Source organism: Aplysia californica, unplaced genomic scaffold (assembly GCF_000002075.1).
Source record: "Aplysia californica isolate F4 #8 unplaced genomic scaffold, AplCal3.0 scaffold01093, whole genome shotgun sequence".
NCBI lineage: Eukaryota > Metazoa > Mollusca > Gastropoda > Aplysiida > Aplysiidae > Aplysia > Aplysia californica.
The window spans coordinates 80,740-96,811 of NW_004798363.1; the positions used below are offsets into that span (position 1 = coordinate 80,740).

General features: G+C 39.7%; 2 protein-coding genes across 4 annotated transcripts in view; one reads left to right on the forward strand and one right to left on the reverse strand.

The window, feature by feature from the left end:
* The window catches only part of LOC101864429, a gene marked incomplete at its 5' end in the record, with an annotated part of 65,125 nt that extends 49,951 nt beyond the window's left edge, over positions 1-15,174 (forward strand). The window contains 2 exon segments of the mRNA XM_013089964.2: positions 190-297; positions 13,856-15,174. Coding sequence (XP_012945418.1) covers positions 190-297; positions 13,856-14,302 — 555 coding nt within the window.
* The window catches only part of LOC101863224 (ankyrin repeat, PH and SEC7 domain containing protein secG), a 23,922-nt gene continuing 14,859 nt past the window's right edge, over positions 7,010-16,072 (reverse strand). For all 3 annotated transcript variants that reach the window (XM_035973273.1, XM_035973274.1, XM_035973272.1), the window contains exons 2-6: positions 12,477-12,980; positions 11,738-11,868; positions 11,083-11,281; positions 9,504-9,608; positions 7,010-8,079 (exon numbers count right to left, since the gene is read on the reverse strand). In XM_035973273.1, the coding sequence (XP_035829166.1) occupies positions 7,180-8,079; positions 9,504-9,608; positions 11,083-11,281; positions 11,738-11,868; positions 12,477-12,596 (1,455 nt within the window). In that variant the 5' untranslated portion in view covers positions 12,597-12,980 and the 3' untranslated portion in view covers positions 7,010-7,179. The remainder of the gene's footprint in view (positions 8,080-9,503; positions 9,609-11,082; positions 11,282-11,737; positions 11,869-12,476; positions 12,981-16,072) is intronic.

Genomic DNA, 16,072 nt, shown 5'->3' on the forward strand with positions numbered 1-16,072 from the left:
GGGGGGGGGGCAGTGAGAAAGAGAGAGAAAGAGAGGGAGAGAGAAAGAGAGAGAGAGAGAGAGAGAGAGAGAAAGAGAGAGGGGGGAGAGAGGCTGACAGACAGACAGACAGACAGACAGACAGACAGACACACAGACAAAATAACCGGTAAAATGACGTCATGACTTTGTGTTGTGCGCATGCACCAGGTACAACACGGCCAGCAAAGGCTGCTGGAGGAACTGGCCGACAGGGAGAAAGCGGAGGTCACTCAGGCCATGCTCAACAGTCTGGTCGGCGGCCTGCTACAGTATGAGGTCAGTGCACAACTCTGTTTAGTTTTAGTAGACGTTTTACGGCGCTCCCAACTGCATAAGGTCATATGAGTGCCAGAAGATTAGAGGTTTTACAAGAGAGTAACAAACATAAAAAAGAAGAAGGGGGAATAAGGACGATAGGAAAGAAGAAGCAAATCACACCAGAGCACCTGCCAACCACCTACGCACAACTGTTACTGTAATGAAATATAGGAGGCATTCTCGTGAAATCAGACATAAAAGGTGTTTGGACCCCCCCCAAGAAAAAACCCCCATAAAAATTGCCAATCCGCAGGAAAAATGCCGTTTTCTTCGATTTCATTATTTTGACGAGCGCCTGATTTCACGACAATGCCTCACATTTTTCATTTGAGTGGTTTAGAAAAAAACAATGAAAAAAAAAGTAGGCAGGGGCTGGGTGTCTCAACAACACTGTATTTCATTGCATGTATATGAAGCATGGTTTTCCAAAACTCTTTTTAAGTCAGTTAAATTTAATGCCAGGTATATTAGTTTCTCTTCTTGGGGTCAACTTTCCACCCCTGGTACCCATGATATCTGTTTCCATTCTCTTGAACAATAATTTAGTACCGAATGACCAATTTCAATTTTTTTTTTCACTTACCGGTATCTAGAATATGGCTGTGTCTCTCGTTTAGCCAATGATGAGACAGGTGTTTCACCAAAATTCGAAAAATCGACTTATTTAGTTTTGGAAAACCACTCTTATTATATTAAAAGATCTGTAAGATTTACAACATCACAGCTAATGGAAGTTGGGGTTCAAGGCCATGTCGTCACAGTTATAACTTTAATAAACACAATTATTGTTTTAGTCATTTCAAGTGCTAAAATTCAATTTGAAACATTTTCCAATCGGCTCAATTTAAAAGGTGGTCTTAGGTGAACAGGGTTTCAGTTTATATTTTCTCAAAAACGACCAAAAAATGGCTTAGACAATTATGTTATGACCATGACAATGTCTCAAGATGAAAGTGAAGGGCATAGATGTGAAAACATAAAATGTGCAAAATCTGAAGGAGTGCAAAGTAATGCTCCAAAGTGCAGAACGTCAATCAGTCCTTACGATCACATGCTGAGATTCAAATGCAATACGTGCACCAAACCCTTTGATATATCTGTTTTCATTCCCTTGAACAATCCATTAACAATCATAAACAACAAACAAGTTTCGAAACTTGAAAATGCTTAAAACATTTGAACACACGTGTTAAGACAAAAGCCTCTATTACACTAGCAACAGAAGCTTGTCATGTAAATAGTATACCAACCCACGAAAGCTAAATCATCTTAAGTGCCATTATTGTTGTATTGAGAAAATTGCAACTGAATATGTTGGCTTTGGTAGTTTTTAATGTAAACACTCAAGCTTTCTCACTTTTTCTTCTTATTTTTTTCTAAATGTTAAAAGTATTGTTTAAAATTTGTACAGTAGTCTCCGCCAAAATGCACGCCATACAGAGGCAGGCTCCCCTCAAAGACACATTTTCGTCATATGACGGGGTTCTTTTCATATAATTTATACACATCAATGCGTAGTCACGTCCTCTAAACGTACGTTTCGATCCATGAAACGGGCTCATAGGTAAAGCTTGACAATGGGAAATCTTCAGAATATCCTTTATCGCGTGTATCATGATAACAAAGCAATGGAAAATCTTCTCTAAAAAAAGTCTTCTTTCGCCTTTCACCTTCTTTCCTGCTCTCTAATCAAATTGTGTCGTCTGCTTTCGTCTCCACTTTCTGCCCTACCTCTGTCCCTCCCTTACATCCTCCTCCAGGCTCCTGGCTCTTTCTGCAGCCTTTCTACTGCTACCAATTGGCTCCTTCCTACTGCAGTCTCTCAGCCACATCCCTGATCTTAGGGTAAGTAAGATCTAACACCTAGCCTTCTTGAATAAGGGCGAAAAAATCTTGGAGGTATTGGGTTTAGTTTTAGTAAGGTTTCACGGCGGTCGCAACTGCATAAGGTCATATTATGAGTGCCAAGGGATGGATGTCAACAGAGAAGTCCAAACAGGGAATCAGGCTTACTCTGCTCACCTTTCTAGCCTCAACAGCACAAAGTCTGCTCCGACTATCAAGGCACCCTGGAAATAGCAGTTCACAATAGAGTGACAGACATATAAAAAAGAAATAGAGGAAAAATTATGGTAGTAAAGATGAGGAAAGAAAAAGCAGTAGTTCCCCCTTTGTTGTTCCGGCACAGTATGAGCATGACATTGACAAATCAGCCCATTTACAATTCTACTGTGCATAAGAACATATTAATATCCCCCCTTTGGAAATGGCCTAAAGACACTTCAGTCAGTGGTACTGCCCTGGGGGGAGGGGGGGGGTATTTTGTGCAAGTTGCACACATTAAAGATTCCTTAGTGGTCCTAAAATCAGTAAGAGTAGGAGCCGCCACCCAGGCACAAAATTCAAAATTGATTCCTACAAAACAGAAAATGCTTAATGTGTCCTTGCATGCTCATATGACCTTAGGCAGTTGCGAGCACCGTAAAACACTTTTTTTTTTTTTTTAAAAAGACTCCACCCTTAGAGAGAAGAAATCTCACTCTATGATAATGTGCAACACGCATGAATACTACAGAACACTCAACAGGCCTTTTTATAAGATTTATGCACACATAGAGCTTATAATGTACTTGTTCAGCGAATCACTAGAGAGCGGGTCTCTCAAGACGTCTGATTTATCCACGCAACAGATGTCAGGCAGTCAGGAGAGGTCATCTGCAATCAGGGAATACTTTATAAAACATTTACGTTTCATTGCATTATGGGTGAAAGCCACCTCAAGGGAGGTTAAAGTAATCACTAAATTATCAGGAAAATTAGATGATTGCATCTCTTCCCCCCTTTGAACGGGTTCACATAAAAGCACTATGCGTTGAGGTAGAACGTACTGTAACATTCAGTGAAGTATAATCAAATTTATTCACGTTGCATTATCTAATAAATCATGCAATTGAGACAATTAATTTTGCTATCAAGGGTTGATAATATGTGTAACAATGCATTGGAATCAGGCGCTCATCAACTTTAAGACATGTGGAGGTATTGGTATTATCTTAAAGCTTGTTCATTTTTCTTCTTTTCCATTTTAAAAAAATCAATTTATCTTAAATAGAAGTCCAGATACTCATGATTGAAGCAAGTGGGGGTTGTCGCAGTTTCAAATTTAAAAGTAGCGAGAAAATGGCCGCCAAAGTTTGGTGGGCTCCATAGCTTCAGAATCTTTAGAAACTGAAAATCTACATTTTTTAACCTTTTATCAATGTTTTTCAGTAAAATCCATACAGAAATATGTTTTTAAATGGACAGAAAAGGTGTTACGCCAAGAAACAAAAATCTGATAAAAATTGCCAAACCGGCGGAAAAATGCCATTTTCTTCAGTTTCATTACTTTGACGAGCGCCTGATTTCACCATGCTCCCTCACATGTATAATATTTGCCCAAAATGACTAATTGGGATATGTGAAGGTATATGACATGTATAAGGACCAACAGGTAACTTTTTGCATCCAAAATCAAAAGGTAATAAAAGCAAAACAATTTGACTTTGCATTAGGCAACAACTCCACCAAAGAGCAGCTAAGAAACTGATTACATTGCTGTGAAGAAAATAATCTTTTGATGTTTCATGATGAGATGCAAACATCACATTACACTACAATTTGTGCATACAACTAAGAAACTCCAGAGGAAGGGTTGCTAGTAACTTTTGTAGCCCCTGCAAGAAAAAACAGAAAAAGAATACTTTTATAAATTAGTTTTGAAATGAAAGCATATATATGTTTTGCTTTGGAAACGGTTTTGTTCAACAGCTTCTGAAAAAGCTTTTGTTTGCTTAGAAGTACTTTTTCAGAGGCCAAAAATCAAAATTCACTTAGCTTGGAAAGGCTTACTGTACTGTGCTAGAAATATTTTTAAAAAGCATTAAAATTTCCATCAATTATATTTAGTCTCTACTTAGACAGCACACAATCAAGTTGTGAAGAAAAAAATTCCAATACAGTCTATTATAAACACAGGGAATGAATGAAGGAATTTCAACTGTACTTATCTTCAGCAATCACTGACACAAACATAATTTTCTGTTTTAACGACCCTCAAGTCTGCTTCAAAGGGTTATTCAATAAAGAAATATCCAAAGAATTTAATCTGATGTAAATCTTGGTCTATCATAACCATACACAGATCTAACTAAACATGCAATGACAAAACTGATACAAGGTATTGCAAGTTTTATAGAGACAGAAAGTGTTTTGTACAGTAGAATACACTATAACTACAAGTGGAAAAAAATATGGTACAGTCGAACATGCTCCAATGGCCACTTGTCCATGGCAATCACCTGTACAAATTATATTATAACTAGCTGGGTACCCCCTTTTGATGAACGGACTCAAAAGAATCGATTATCAAGTCATAGTGGGTCATTGCGCTATGCTTGTGAATGGAAGCCTTACTTGTTTACAATGGTGTCTTAGAAGACGGACTTTCCAAAGATTAGATCTAAACAAAACTAATGAAAAACTGAAAATTAAACTACAGTGACTTCAGACGCCTTAATATAACTGTGCACCCTTTAAATGTTTCTGAACCCCCGATAATTTGTTCAAATTCGAAAGTTAAGTTGTTCGGAAGTTTTAAGCGACCGAAGTGACGAACTTCCACAAATATAATATATATAGATTAAAAACACACTCTCCAAGATTTCCAAGACATTCTCCTCGACAATGTGTGGCCATCTCAAACAATTTCAACTGTACTTTGTACAGTAGAGTTCAGTGCAACTACAAATTTTGTCTACAGCGATTTGTAAATACCAAAGTACTAGGACAACTCCTTAACTCCTGCTTTCCTTTTAAAAAAAAACCCCATCTATCTTACTTATCTCCCCTCCTTCTTTTCTGCGTCTGTTTCTCTCTTGTAACATCTCTAATCTTCAGCACTCATATGACCTGTGTTGCAAGTACCATAAAATAACTTACTTAAACAATAGTAATGTGCACCTTACTTATGTGCAACAAAACCAAAAGAACAGTCTCCTTCCCCTATGCCTTGCTTGTACAGCACTGCCGTCATTTTGTAAAGTACAGTGCATGGAGTTTTTACAATTTTACAGGAGCGCCAAAAAACAATATTGCCACCAAAAATACAGCATTTGCTTTTAAGATAACAAGGAAGTAATTATCAAAATTGTATTCTTAAAAATGTTGACCTGGGATGTTTGCACAGAGTTTGTTTTCTTGGTAACAAGGTTTTTGGCTCTCCTGTAAAATTGTTTTAAAAAATAACCTACGCCTATACTGTACTTTTAAAAATGACGGTAGAGCAGAGACATGTGTCCCACAATGCAATTCAGGGAGCAATACTACTTGTACTCGAAGAAACACACCACGTAATGCATTAAGGAAAGATATAAATTGTGGGAAAATGTAAGAAATTATCATTCATTAAGCAGTATATCTATAGGCTGGAAGATACCCTGCTGTTTGAACAATAACGCACTTTAGGTCTTCCTTACAAATATGATGCAGTATGGAAAACAGCGCTCCTCTCTAGAGAAGAGGTTTTTTTAAAAACTATTCTGCACAAATAACCTTGTCTTTGATGGCTTGAAAGAATTCAAAATAAATAAATGGAAAGCACTGATTAATAATAATTAGATCAATAACATTTGCACACATATTTCACAGTGACTTGTCAACAAGTCCAATTATTATAAAAAGACTGATTATATTCTAAATACAAAATTTATACACATTGAAAACTTTTGACAAGAATCTTTTTCCCAGCAATCCCAACTACAGCACGGCTGAAAGTCAATGAAATTTTTTACTGCTGTAGGTCTACACATAGGAAGAAAATTCAATTATTATTATCAAAGAGTTCATAAGTTTTGAAATTTTGCATAATAAGCCGAAGTTTCTATGAGCTTTAAACATACACCTCTAGACCTTTTAACGCCCCATTAAACAAAGAGCAAGTCACAAGGACAGCAGTATTAGCTGCCTTTTCCGTCAATCCATCAGGCTGAGTAAAATGGAAGAAGGCAAAAATTCTCAACCAAAACTTCTGACCAGCTGACTGGAGCTACTATTGCCCTTGAAAACAGTGAAAATATTAAAAGCTCTGCACAGTTGACCTGAGCAGCCTTGACAAAGTTAAACTAATATGCATAAAACGACTGCATAAAGTGTGCTGATAGAAAAGCAGAACTTTTTTTTAAAAAGAATGACGAAAATAGAAAATTACAGTGTGAGAACCCTTTTCATCATTTAACAAGAATTATCTGAGTAGATCAACCACCACAATATAGTATAGCTCTGTATAAAAAAATAACATTTGATTCAATAAATACTTGTCCTGATTCCTCCAAGTCCTGATCTATGTCGCTCCATCTATATTATCATGTGAGAATAATAACCCAAGACTCCGCACAACAAAACCATTTGGCATCATGACATGGCACACAGAGAAAGAAAATCCGATTGGAACTAGAAAAAATTGCGAGGAAAAAAATGTGTAAAATACAGCCACTCTGGTTACAACAGCTCCGAGGATGGTCACAGTACAAAAAAGTTGCTGAGAGTTGTTTCACACAAGTTGGTTGGTAGGTTTGGGGGAAGGGAAAAGAAGAAAAATTTCAGGTAGACATAAAGTCTACCCCCCCCCCCCTTCCCCCACCGGCCAACCCCATTTCACATTGCTCGACCTAGTGTACAACATCTGGGGTCACAATGAAATTGCAGCTATGCCCTAAAGAAACAGGAAGTATTAGGTGGTAATCCTTGTGATACCCAAAGACGAAGAAGGCTATACTTTGCTTTCATCAAATTTCACTCCATTCAGGAAGAGGCAGGAGGCATGAAGGGTTTAGTAAAGCGAGGTGATGGAGGTGAGTACGCCCGGTCTATGTCTCGGAGAAGAATCAGGCTTTTGAGGGCAGGGGGGCACTGCAGTCTCTTGGTTGCCCAGACAACGTTACGGCCCGACCGCATGACTGACTTTCTCACCACACGGCGAGCCTGGTTCTGGAGAGAGGTCACGCGACGGTGAATCTTCTTCTTCGAGCTGTTGCTGCTGTTGTTGCTGCTGTTGTTGCTGCTGTTGTTGCCACTGTCATCGTCCTCATCGTTATTGTTGTTATTGTTATTACCGATGGCTTGCTGGTTTGGAATCTCTTGGGCTTGCTGTTGTTGTCGCTGTAACCTTAACCCTGCGGAGGTCGCATCTCCTCCCCGGTCAGTCTGTCCTAAGCCAACCATTCCGTCCTGACAGCTGCTAGAGCACACCTGTAGCTTGTGAAGCAGCATGGAGAAGTCGCTGGGCCGGGAGTTGATGAGAACCCGCACCAGGACATCCGGGGACGGCCCTAGAGGGTGGCCGTGGGCCGACAGGAGGGCCATCAGGATCTCCATGCCCTGACAATCGTTGTCGATGTGCTCGTGGCCACGCTTCATCAGCTCGGCCATCGCCATGGAGACGGCGTTGCTGTGTGTGAGGGTGGGGGTCAGACCCACGTGATGGTTGGTGGTGCCGCCGGTGAACTGGAGGTAGCTCCAGGAGAGCCCCCCACTAGGGCGGGTAGTTGTGTAGTCCTGGAGTCGCGGCACAGTGGTGGCCCCTAGACGCAGCAGCTCATTGACCATGTCCGTGTTTTGGTTGTTGATAGCCAGGTAGAGGGGCGGCCCTGACCAGCGGAAGGAGTGCTGGTTCACCTGGTTCACATCCGCACCGTGACTCACCTAAAGGGAGGACAACAACAAAATATTTATCAAAAATGTAACAAATACCGGAAAAAAAAAAGGAACACAGACTAAAATTTCACATACTATTGATCTCTATTTGATTCTTTGAAAAAGCACTCATACATTAATATATGTGAGGCACCGTGATGAAATCAGGCGCTCATCACAACAACGAAATAAAAAAGACCGTCATTTTTCTGGCCGTTGGGCAATTATTTTTTTCTTTTCTTTGGTTCAACGCCTTTTTGGTCCATTAAAAAAAAACTGCGGAGATTTTCCTGACAACATTGATCAAAAGCACAAAAATGTAAATTTGCAGTTTCTAAGGACACTCAAGCTTTGGAAGTCACCAAACTTTGGCAACCATTTTCTTGCAGATTTTACCACTGACAAGCGACCCCCACCTCATTCAATCGCAAATTTCTCCACTTCCAATCAAGTTAGATGGGTATTTTTGTCACCAAAAGCAAGACAAATGAACACGCTTTAAGATGATAGGGATAACCCCAGATGCTCAAAAATTGACCAGTGTCTGATTCCACCGCGTCTTGGCCCATATGCGTACAATTAATCACAATTCCGCACTGCCCTTTTCAAGCTAGATTTATTGTGTCTTGCTAGAGTACACACCCTAATGACGATCCATCTTAATTTTGTATCAGATATACTTTTTACTTTATTGAAAGCCTGAGCTCACTGGAAACTAACAAAACAGGGAGTAAAAAAACGACAGTCAATGAAAAGAGAGAGAGAGAGAGAGAGAGAGAGAGAGAGAGAGAGAGAGAGAGAGAGAAAGAGAGAGAGAGAGAGAGCTTAATGACCACAAAGCCAATGGACTCTGGGTGCAAAAGAGATTATTCCCACAGTTCAAAGCTGTAGTGGATTTGTCTGTGACTCTACAGAGAAAGATACTGAGGCAATTGTAGTTGTTGCTGTTGTAGTTGAAGCAGAGATGTGTACACACAAGCTGAAAAACAGTTTACACTTGTCGAAATGCCTTTAGTTGAGTTTTAGTATGAGTTTTACAGCACTTGCAACACAATAAGGTCATATAAGTGATGAAGATGAGGAGTTACTAGAGAGTAACAAACACAAAACAGAAGGAGGGGAGACGAAGAAGATAGATTTTTAATAGGAAAGATGGAGCAAACCACACTAGAGCATCCACCAACTACCCACTCGAAATATCTTATTTGTATTGTCACTGCTCCACACACAAAAATTAATAATAGAATTTAAAAGATGTTTTTTTTGCTTTGCTTGCCCTGAAAAGCAAAGCCAAATTGAGAAAAGCATTTCTCTAACAAGAGAGCAACAATGTGGTTTTGGTTTGAACTATAAGATCTTTAACTTCAGGCCACCCATTTATAGTGTCCTTGATGTGTTTCTTTAGCAGACAGTAGACAAACAAACCAACTGACCAGAGTCCTGAGAATGTCGGTCAGGTTGTAGTCAATGGCAGTTGTCACTGGCGTCATGCCGTAGATGTCCACAGCGTTTGGGTTGGCTCCTTTCTCTAAAAGCAGCTGTAGTATGAAACGAATTCACCATTGTCAAGATTAACTTCAACAAAATAAAACACAACATTAGAAAAACAGAAAAAAACAAGTAATAGAAATTTGTGAGACACTGAAGTTTCAATGACAAAATCAAGAACGTAGTCTTCATTATTGCTCAGTTGTTACTGGAGGTTTTTAAAAAATAGGTGATGGTGCCTGTGAAGTGAAGAATAATTTGTGAGGCAGTGTGGTGGAATCAGGCTCTCGTCAATTTTTGGGCATGTAGAGTTATTGGTATCATCTTAAAGCTAGTTCACTTGTCTTTGATTGGATGAAAAAATATCCGTTTATCTTAAATACAAGTCGAGATATTTGAGAATGAAGGTGGGGGTCACCTGTTTTCAGGGGTAAAATTAATGAGAAAATGGCCGCCAAAGATTAGTTATTTCCTTAGCTTAAGAGTCCGTGGTAACTGAAAATTCACATCTTTTGTGCCTTTAATCAACGTTTTTCAGTAAAATCCACACAAAAATGAGTTCTTTAATGACCATAAAAGGTGTTGAGCCCAAAAACAAAAATTTGATAAAAATTCACAAACTGCGGAAAAATGCAAGTTTCTTCACTTTGATTATTTTGACGAGCGCCTGATTCACCACGATGCCTAACATTTGTTCTTGGCTTTAGAACTAGCTTTTCCAAAATAAATAGGTACAAAGTTCCCATACATATAAATAGAATGCATGACTTTCAAAATACGTGCCCCACAACAACTATCGAGTACCCAATAAACAAATATCTATAGTCCTGGTTTCAATAATGTGTGGAAAACCCATTCAGCCTGGTTAGCTGTAGATCTACATTTACTAGAAGCAAGACAATGTTAGCATATTTTAAAAGCTGAAAGCTGCCATTAAAAAGAAGACATACAACAGACCTTGCAGCATTCTTCTTCCAATTACAATAGCTAGCATTAACCCATTGTACCCGAGCTACGAGATTATTCATAGCTGCCGCGCGCTTCCGTCCACCGAGCTACGAGATTATTCATAGCTGCTGCGCGCTTCCGTCCACCGAGCTACGAGATTATTCATAGCTGCCGCGCGCTTCCGTCCACCGAGCTACGAGAAAAGTCGTATCAAAATACCAGTTCACAAAATCGAGTCCGAACCACTTTTCAAGGTTTCTATTGAAAATAATAAATCGCTTGTAGCTTGTAAAAACTTTTGCAAGCCTGTTTCAATCCAGTTTTTCGTCAAGTACGAGTTAGTTTTGTTGTTTTATCACCTCAAAATGCGGGCACAATACGTGTCTAAGTTTAGTGTGTCGAGTACAGACAGATTTTTCCTGTGGCTTGCAGCAAGCCAGGGTGGACAAAACTGTACAGTACTGCTGTGGCAACGCAGGGTGAACTGGGTTAAAAAGTTTTAAAAAATAAAAGTAAAAGAAGTCGGCGTTTACAAACAGTCCCGGCAAAATAAACCATAAAGAACCCATCCATTACCTCAGCAGCCTCTAAGCCCCGGTAGACCAGTGCCTTTATGAGCGGAGTCCTCCCCCACACATCCCGTCGGTCAATCTCTCTGGCCTTGGAGAGTAACAGCCGCATGCAGTCGGTTCTTTTCCCGCGACACGCGTGATGTAACGGGGTCATGCCAGATGTGTCCGTCTCATCCGCGTTCACACCCAGCTCAAGAAGATACCTGGGCAGGACCACAAGCACAGAGATACCATAATGAATCCAATTTAGAGGCGCCAGACGATTTGATTCTTTTTTTGACCGACTTTTCTTTTAAAAATGCAATTTTTATTAACTTTTTCTATGCCTGAACTGATCACTTTTCTCTCTACATGTACAGTTCTTTTATGACAAAGTGCAACTCTTGACTGAAAACCTTTTGATTGAAAATGTCTGCTTCTTCTTCCATATCCTGTATGGCTGAATGATGCAACTGGGTGGACATTCATCCTTCTGACTCCTCTATCATTTTATTTTCTGTCTGCCATCTCACTGTTTCCCCAACATGATGCGGTTACACTGTTTGATTTCAGAAAATTGAACATTCAACATTCTTTGGGTTGATATTGACTCAATGATGTGTTAGCTACTTACTGAATGACATGTTAGCAACTTACTCGATGAAGTTTTAGCAACTTACTTGATGACCTGCTTGCGTCCCTTGGCCGCAGCTCGACACAACAACGGTGGCACAGTCTGTAGGGACTCGATGCTCCCCCAACAGTTGATCTGAGCCTCCTCCTGTAGGACATCCAGGGCCTCACAGTTTCCCTGAAGTGAATGTTGGTGGGAAAGAAGTCAGTGTTGTTGTCTGCTTGGTTTGAGTTAAGAGAACGACATCAACACGATGTTCAAGAAAATATCTCTCTAGAAGGGTCAGCAAATTTGTCTTTTCCCCCCACCTTTCTTTCACACATTTACTTATCTTATTACACTTATAAGGCTTTAACCACAAACAGGTTAACCTTACATTTTCTTTTCTGAATTAACAACTGGTAAGTATGGGCTTTTGTTTGTTTTGTTTGAGTAAAGAGAAGCACATCGACATGTCACATAATAATACTCATTTAGTGCTGGGATACAGACAGACAGAAACAACAGAGGAAAAGTAGAGAAGCAGGACCTGCCAGTGGCGCCCTCCAACCATCCACAAGCAGGGGCTTAAAACAGAGGGATTTGTTACAGACAAGGATCCCCCTTCAGAAATCAGGCCATCACAATGATGCAGCGAACCTAACAACCACAGCCTAGGTCCCAGCGCAGATGTGTAGGGTTAAATTTACGAAAACATCGAAGCACTTAATGTCTTAATAAAATAAATTTCTGCATTTTTGGGAACTATTTTCTTTCTACCGGCTCTCCATTTTGATTGAACATACCTTGTCCACAGCTGCTATAACCTCCTTCAGGAAGACCTTGTACAGGTCATGTGACGTGTCCGTCTGCTCAGGGCCTGGGTGTCGCCAGAAATCCGCGATACGGGTTACAATAATACCCATGGTGGTGGACAGAAAATATACAAGATGATTGCGAATCCTCTCAGGTGTACAGTTCTGTCTTCGTGTCCTTTTCTCGCTCCTTCCACAACAGTAAAGGGGGTGTCGTCACTCCGAAATACCCAAATTTTCACAACAGAAAGACCAGAACTTATTTCTCTTTACTTCGTACAGAATTTTTCTTTTTAACCCTAAGGGAACTATAATCAATGGATTGAAAACATTAACGCCTTTTTTTCTCAACAAAATAACAAACCAGGCTATGGCTTGTTATCGTCAATGTCACATGACCATTGTGGAAGAACCCGACGGTCAAAAGAATGATCACACAAAAGTTTCAGTCAGGCCAGGTACTTCAGCTCCCGTCAGTCCAAAAGTATACCTGAACTGATGAAAACAAGAGAAATGACAAACATCAGTACAAGAATGATAGAAGGTCATCACATAGATCATCTTTGTCACAAGAGAAAAAAAGGAAAGCTGATGTGTTTTTATTTTTACTCACAATGAATAGCCAAGTCAAACACTAATTCAATTTTCATATACAGTCAAACTTGGATATAACAAGGACAGACGGGACCAGCAGTTTTAAGTGAGTCGTGTTATAACCATTACCAAGGGAAACTACCAGTACCATTGCACCTTCAGCTTACTATATATATTCGATTACTGCAGATCCTTTTCCGGTGGGCTGTTTTGCTGACACTGAGACAGAATCGATCAGTGACCCCAACACTTGGGGGGGGGGGGGGATATGTGTTTGAAAGTTTGTGTTTACGCAAGCGATCATACAAACACGTGAAATATCTTGGTTAAGACAAATTTTAATAATTTGACAGATTGAAAGCAAGTTCAAGCACTGGACGATCACTGTTATATCCGAGTCTGTACAAATTGAACCCTGTTAATGTTATAACGAGGTTCATATAACTTACACTAATAGAGAAAAAAAACGGGGATTTGATTTATCACTATTATGTCCAAGTTCCAGTAATAACAGAGGCTGTTATAAATGGACTGGACTGTATTTTAAAAATACTTTTAGAGTAAGATATATACACAACACAACTCTCAGCATATTCAAATTTGAAGCATTTGGGAACAAAAATTAAATGAATTATAAATAGGCAACATTGTATATATTTTTTTTTTTGGTCACAGAGTAGAAATTTTGATACACAATGTACATCTCCTGGCAACTGAGGAAAAAAATATGTATACCAGAGAGAATGTTGAATTCTATTTGTTTTTTTCATCTGCAGATTCCCGAGGTTCCCAACATGAACAAGAACCTACAGACATTTGTTGGTGTCAAACCAGACACCAATAACAACAAAATAATTCACCGCAAGCAGCGAAGCCACAGTGCTAACATCAAGTCTTTGAGAGGGTCCGACCGCGGCCCACAGAACCCCATTGGCGAACAACGACACTCAGAAGTGGCCTACATGAACTACATCACCTCACCGAGAGCCGCCTTCACGGATACTAAAGACAGCCCTAGGGAAGAGTCCCCACGGGTGGGGGGAGGGGGAGATTTGAGCCGGGAACAGATGTACAGAGAATGGAGTGAGGCCGAGAGTGTGATTCAGGACGACACATTTTCTCTCCACAACGTTTTGGTTAACGCTCAGAAGTATCATCTCCGGAGACTAGACGAGGGTCCTAAGAGCAAAATGTTAGAACTTCCACTGGTCAGTCCGCGCTAATGAAACCAGCTCTTTTTTTTAGACTAAATGGCCTGCACTGCGACAATTTGTCAAAGTAAAAAAAATGTAATTTGTGGTGAAAGAGACACATGAAGACAATCATTAGACACTGCCCAACACCAGAACATGGGTGCCATTCCAAAAGCAAGTACACAAGTGACATTCGTTTAAAAATGTTACTATTTTTTTTATTGTTTTGAAAAGGTCACCTGAATACAGTCAACCTGTCATGAGACAGCCACCTGTACAAATGGCCACTTTCCATCTCCCCTCTTGTGTTTTATGTTATAATGGCACTCCATAATACAATGACCTGACTAACGCAGACACTAGATTTTATCAACCAACAACTCAAAAAAGTCTAAGATGGCCACACAAATTTCTCATCAACTGATGCATTGCCATAAAATTATTTATCTTCCTGTTTCCAATGAGCTGACATAATCCATTCACGGGGTTTTTTTGTTAGTTCCTCTAATGAATGAACCGATCATGTTGCATAGGCCTTGCCCCCTATTAACCCAAGTTGATCATTTGGAAACAAATTTTCAGCTGCTGGTAATGTTGATGAGTAAGCCATCACAATCCATTACCCTCGCCCACAATTCTGACCAAATGCCAATCCTAGGTGAGATGAACAGTCGCTCTTGTTTACCCAGTCAATAACAATGAACATCAACATAAACTTGCAATGTGAGAATGTCGCTCATTCGCCGAGTGGTGATAACCCATTTGTTTGTTTTAGTATGGCACTCGGTCTTCCTCATCTGGCACATTCCTTTCGTTTCATCATTGCGCACTGTCATCCTCGTCTGATTCATTTCATAGAATACACCACCAATGATCTCCCTCCCTCATAAAGAAAAAAAAAACATTTTCATGGGCCTTACAACAGTCCCAAGCCAGCAGTTGGAACTTCAGAAGAGAATGATTTTTCTTCATTTTGATCAGTCCTGCCTTGGATGGCTATGTGTTTAAGTTCTAAGTCAGCCACTTTCCCTTTGACAATGGGTAGCCATCTCAGACAATTTCCATTTCTATTGTAGTTGTAGAGAAAAGACAGGACAGAAAATTTCAAGACCAAAGTGCCCCTTGAAAAGAAGTAAGTAAAGCAAGTCCCTAGCAACAAAAGTTAGGCACTCACATGAATAGAAGTTATTGGCTGACAAAGCTTTTGACATGTCATGCACGAGTCAGTGGGATAGGTTCTGTCATGGCATCTTGCAAAGCTCAACAGCAATATCAATGTATCAGGTGTCATAAGAACTATTCTGCCTCATGACTATCATGTTGAAAATTGTTGGAAGTTTAGAAAGGATATAAAACTTATTACCAACAAGATAAACTAAAACAGTTAGTCCAACCACCTGCATGTAGAACTCAAAGAACTTTTCAAATGACCATATATGATATGTAATCATTCTGCTACAGCTAAATTTCACGTCATACAAAAATCATGTCTTTCATTTTCAAACAATCATCATCTATTCGCAAACTCTCTAAGATTATTCTGAGTACTACGCATTATTTATGTTTTTATAACATTTAGTACCATTCATGGCCTTTAAGCCCAGAAATAGATTTTGTCAGCAATGTTTTCGCATCAAGTTGTACTATTTTTTGTGCAGTGAATTTGGGAACCACTTATTTGTGCATGTTCAGCTGCCTAGACCTTTCTGCACCAACTAGAGCCTCATAATAATATATTCATTTAGAAACTTGCAAAGCTAATAAATTGGATTTTCAGAATATACCACTTGCATGCTAACC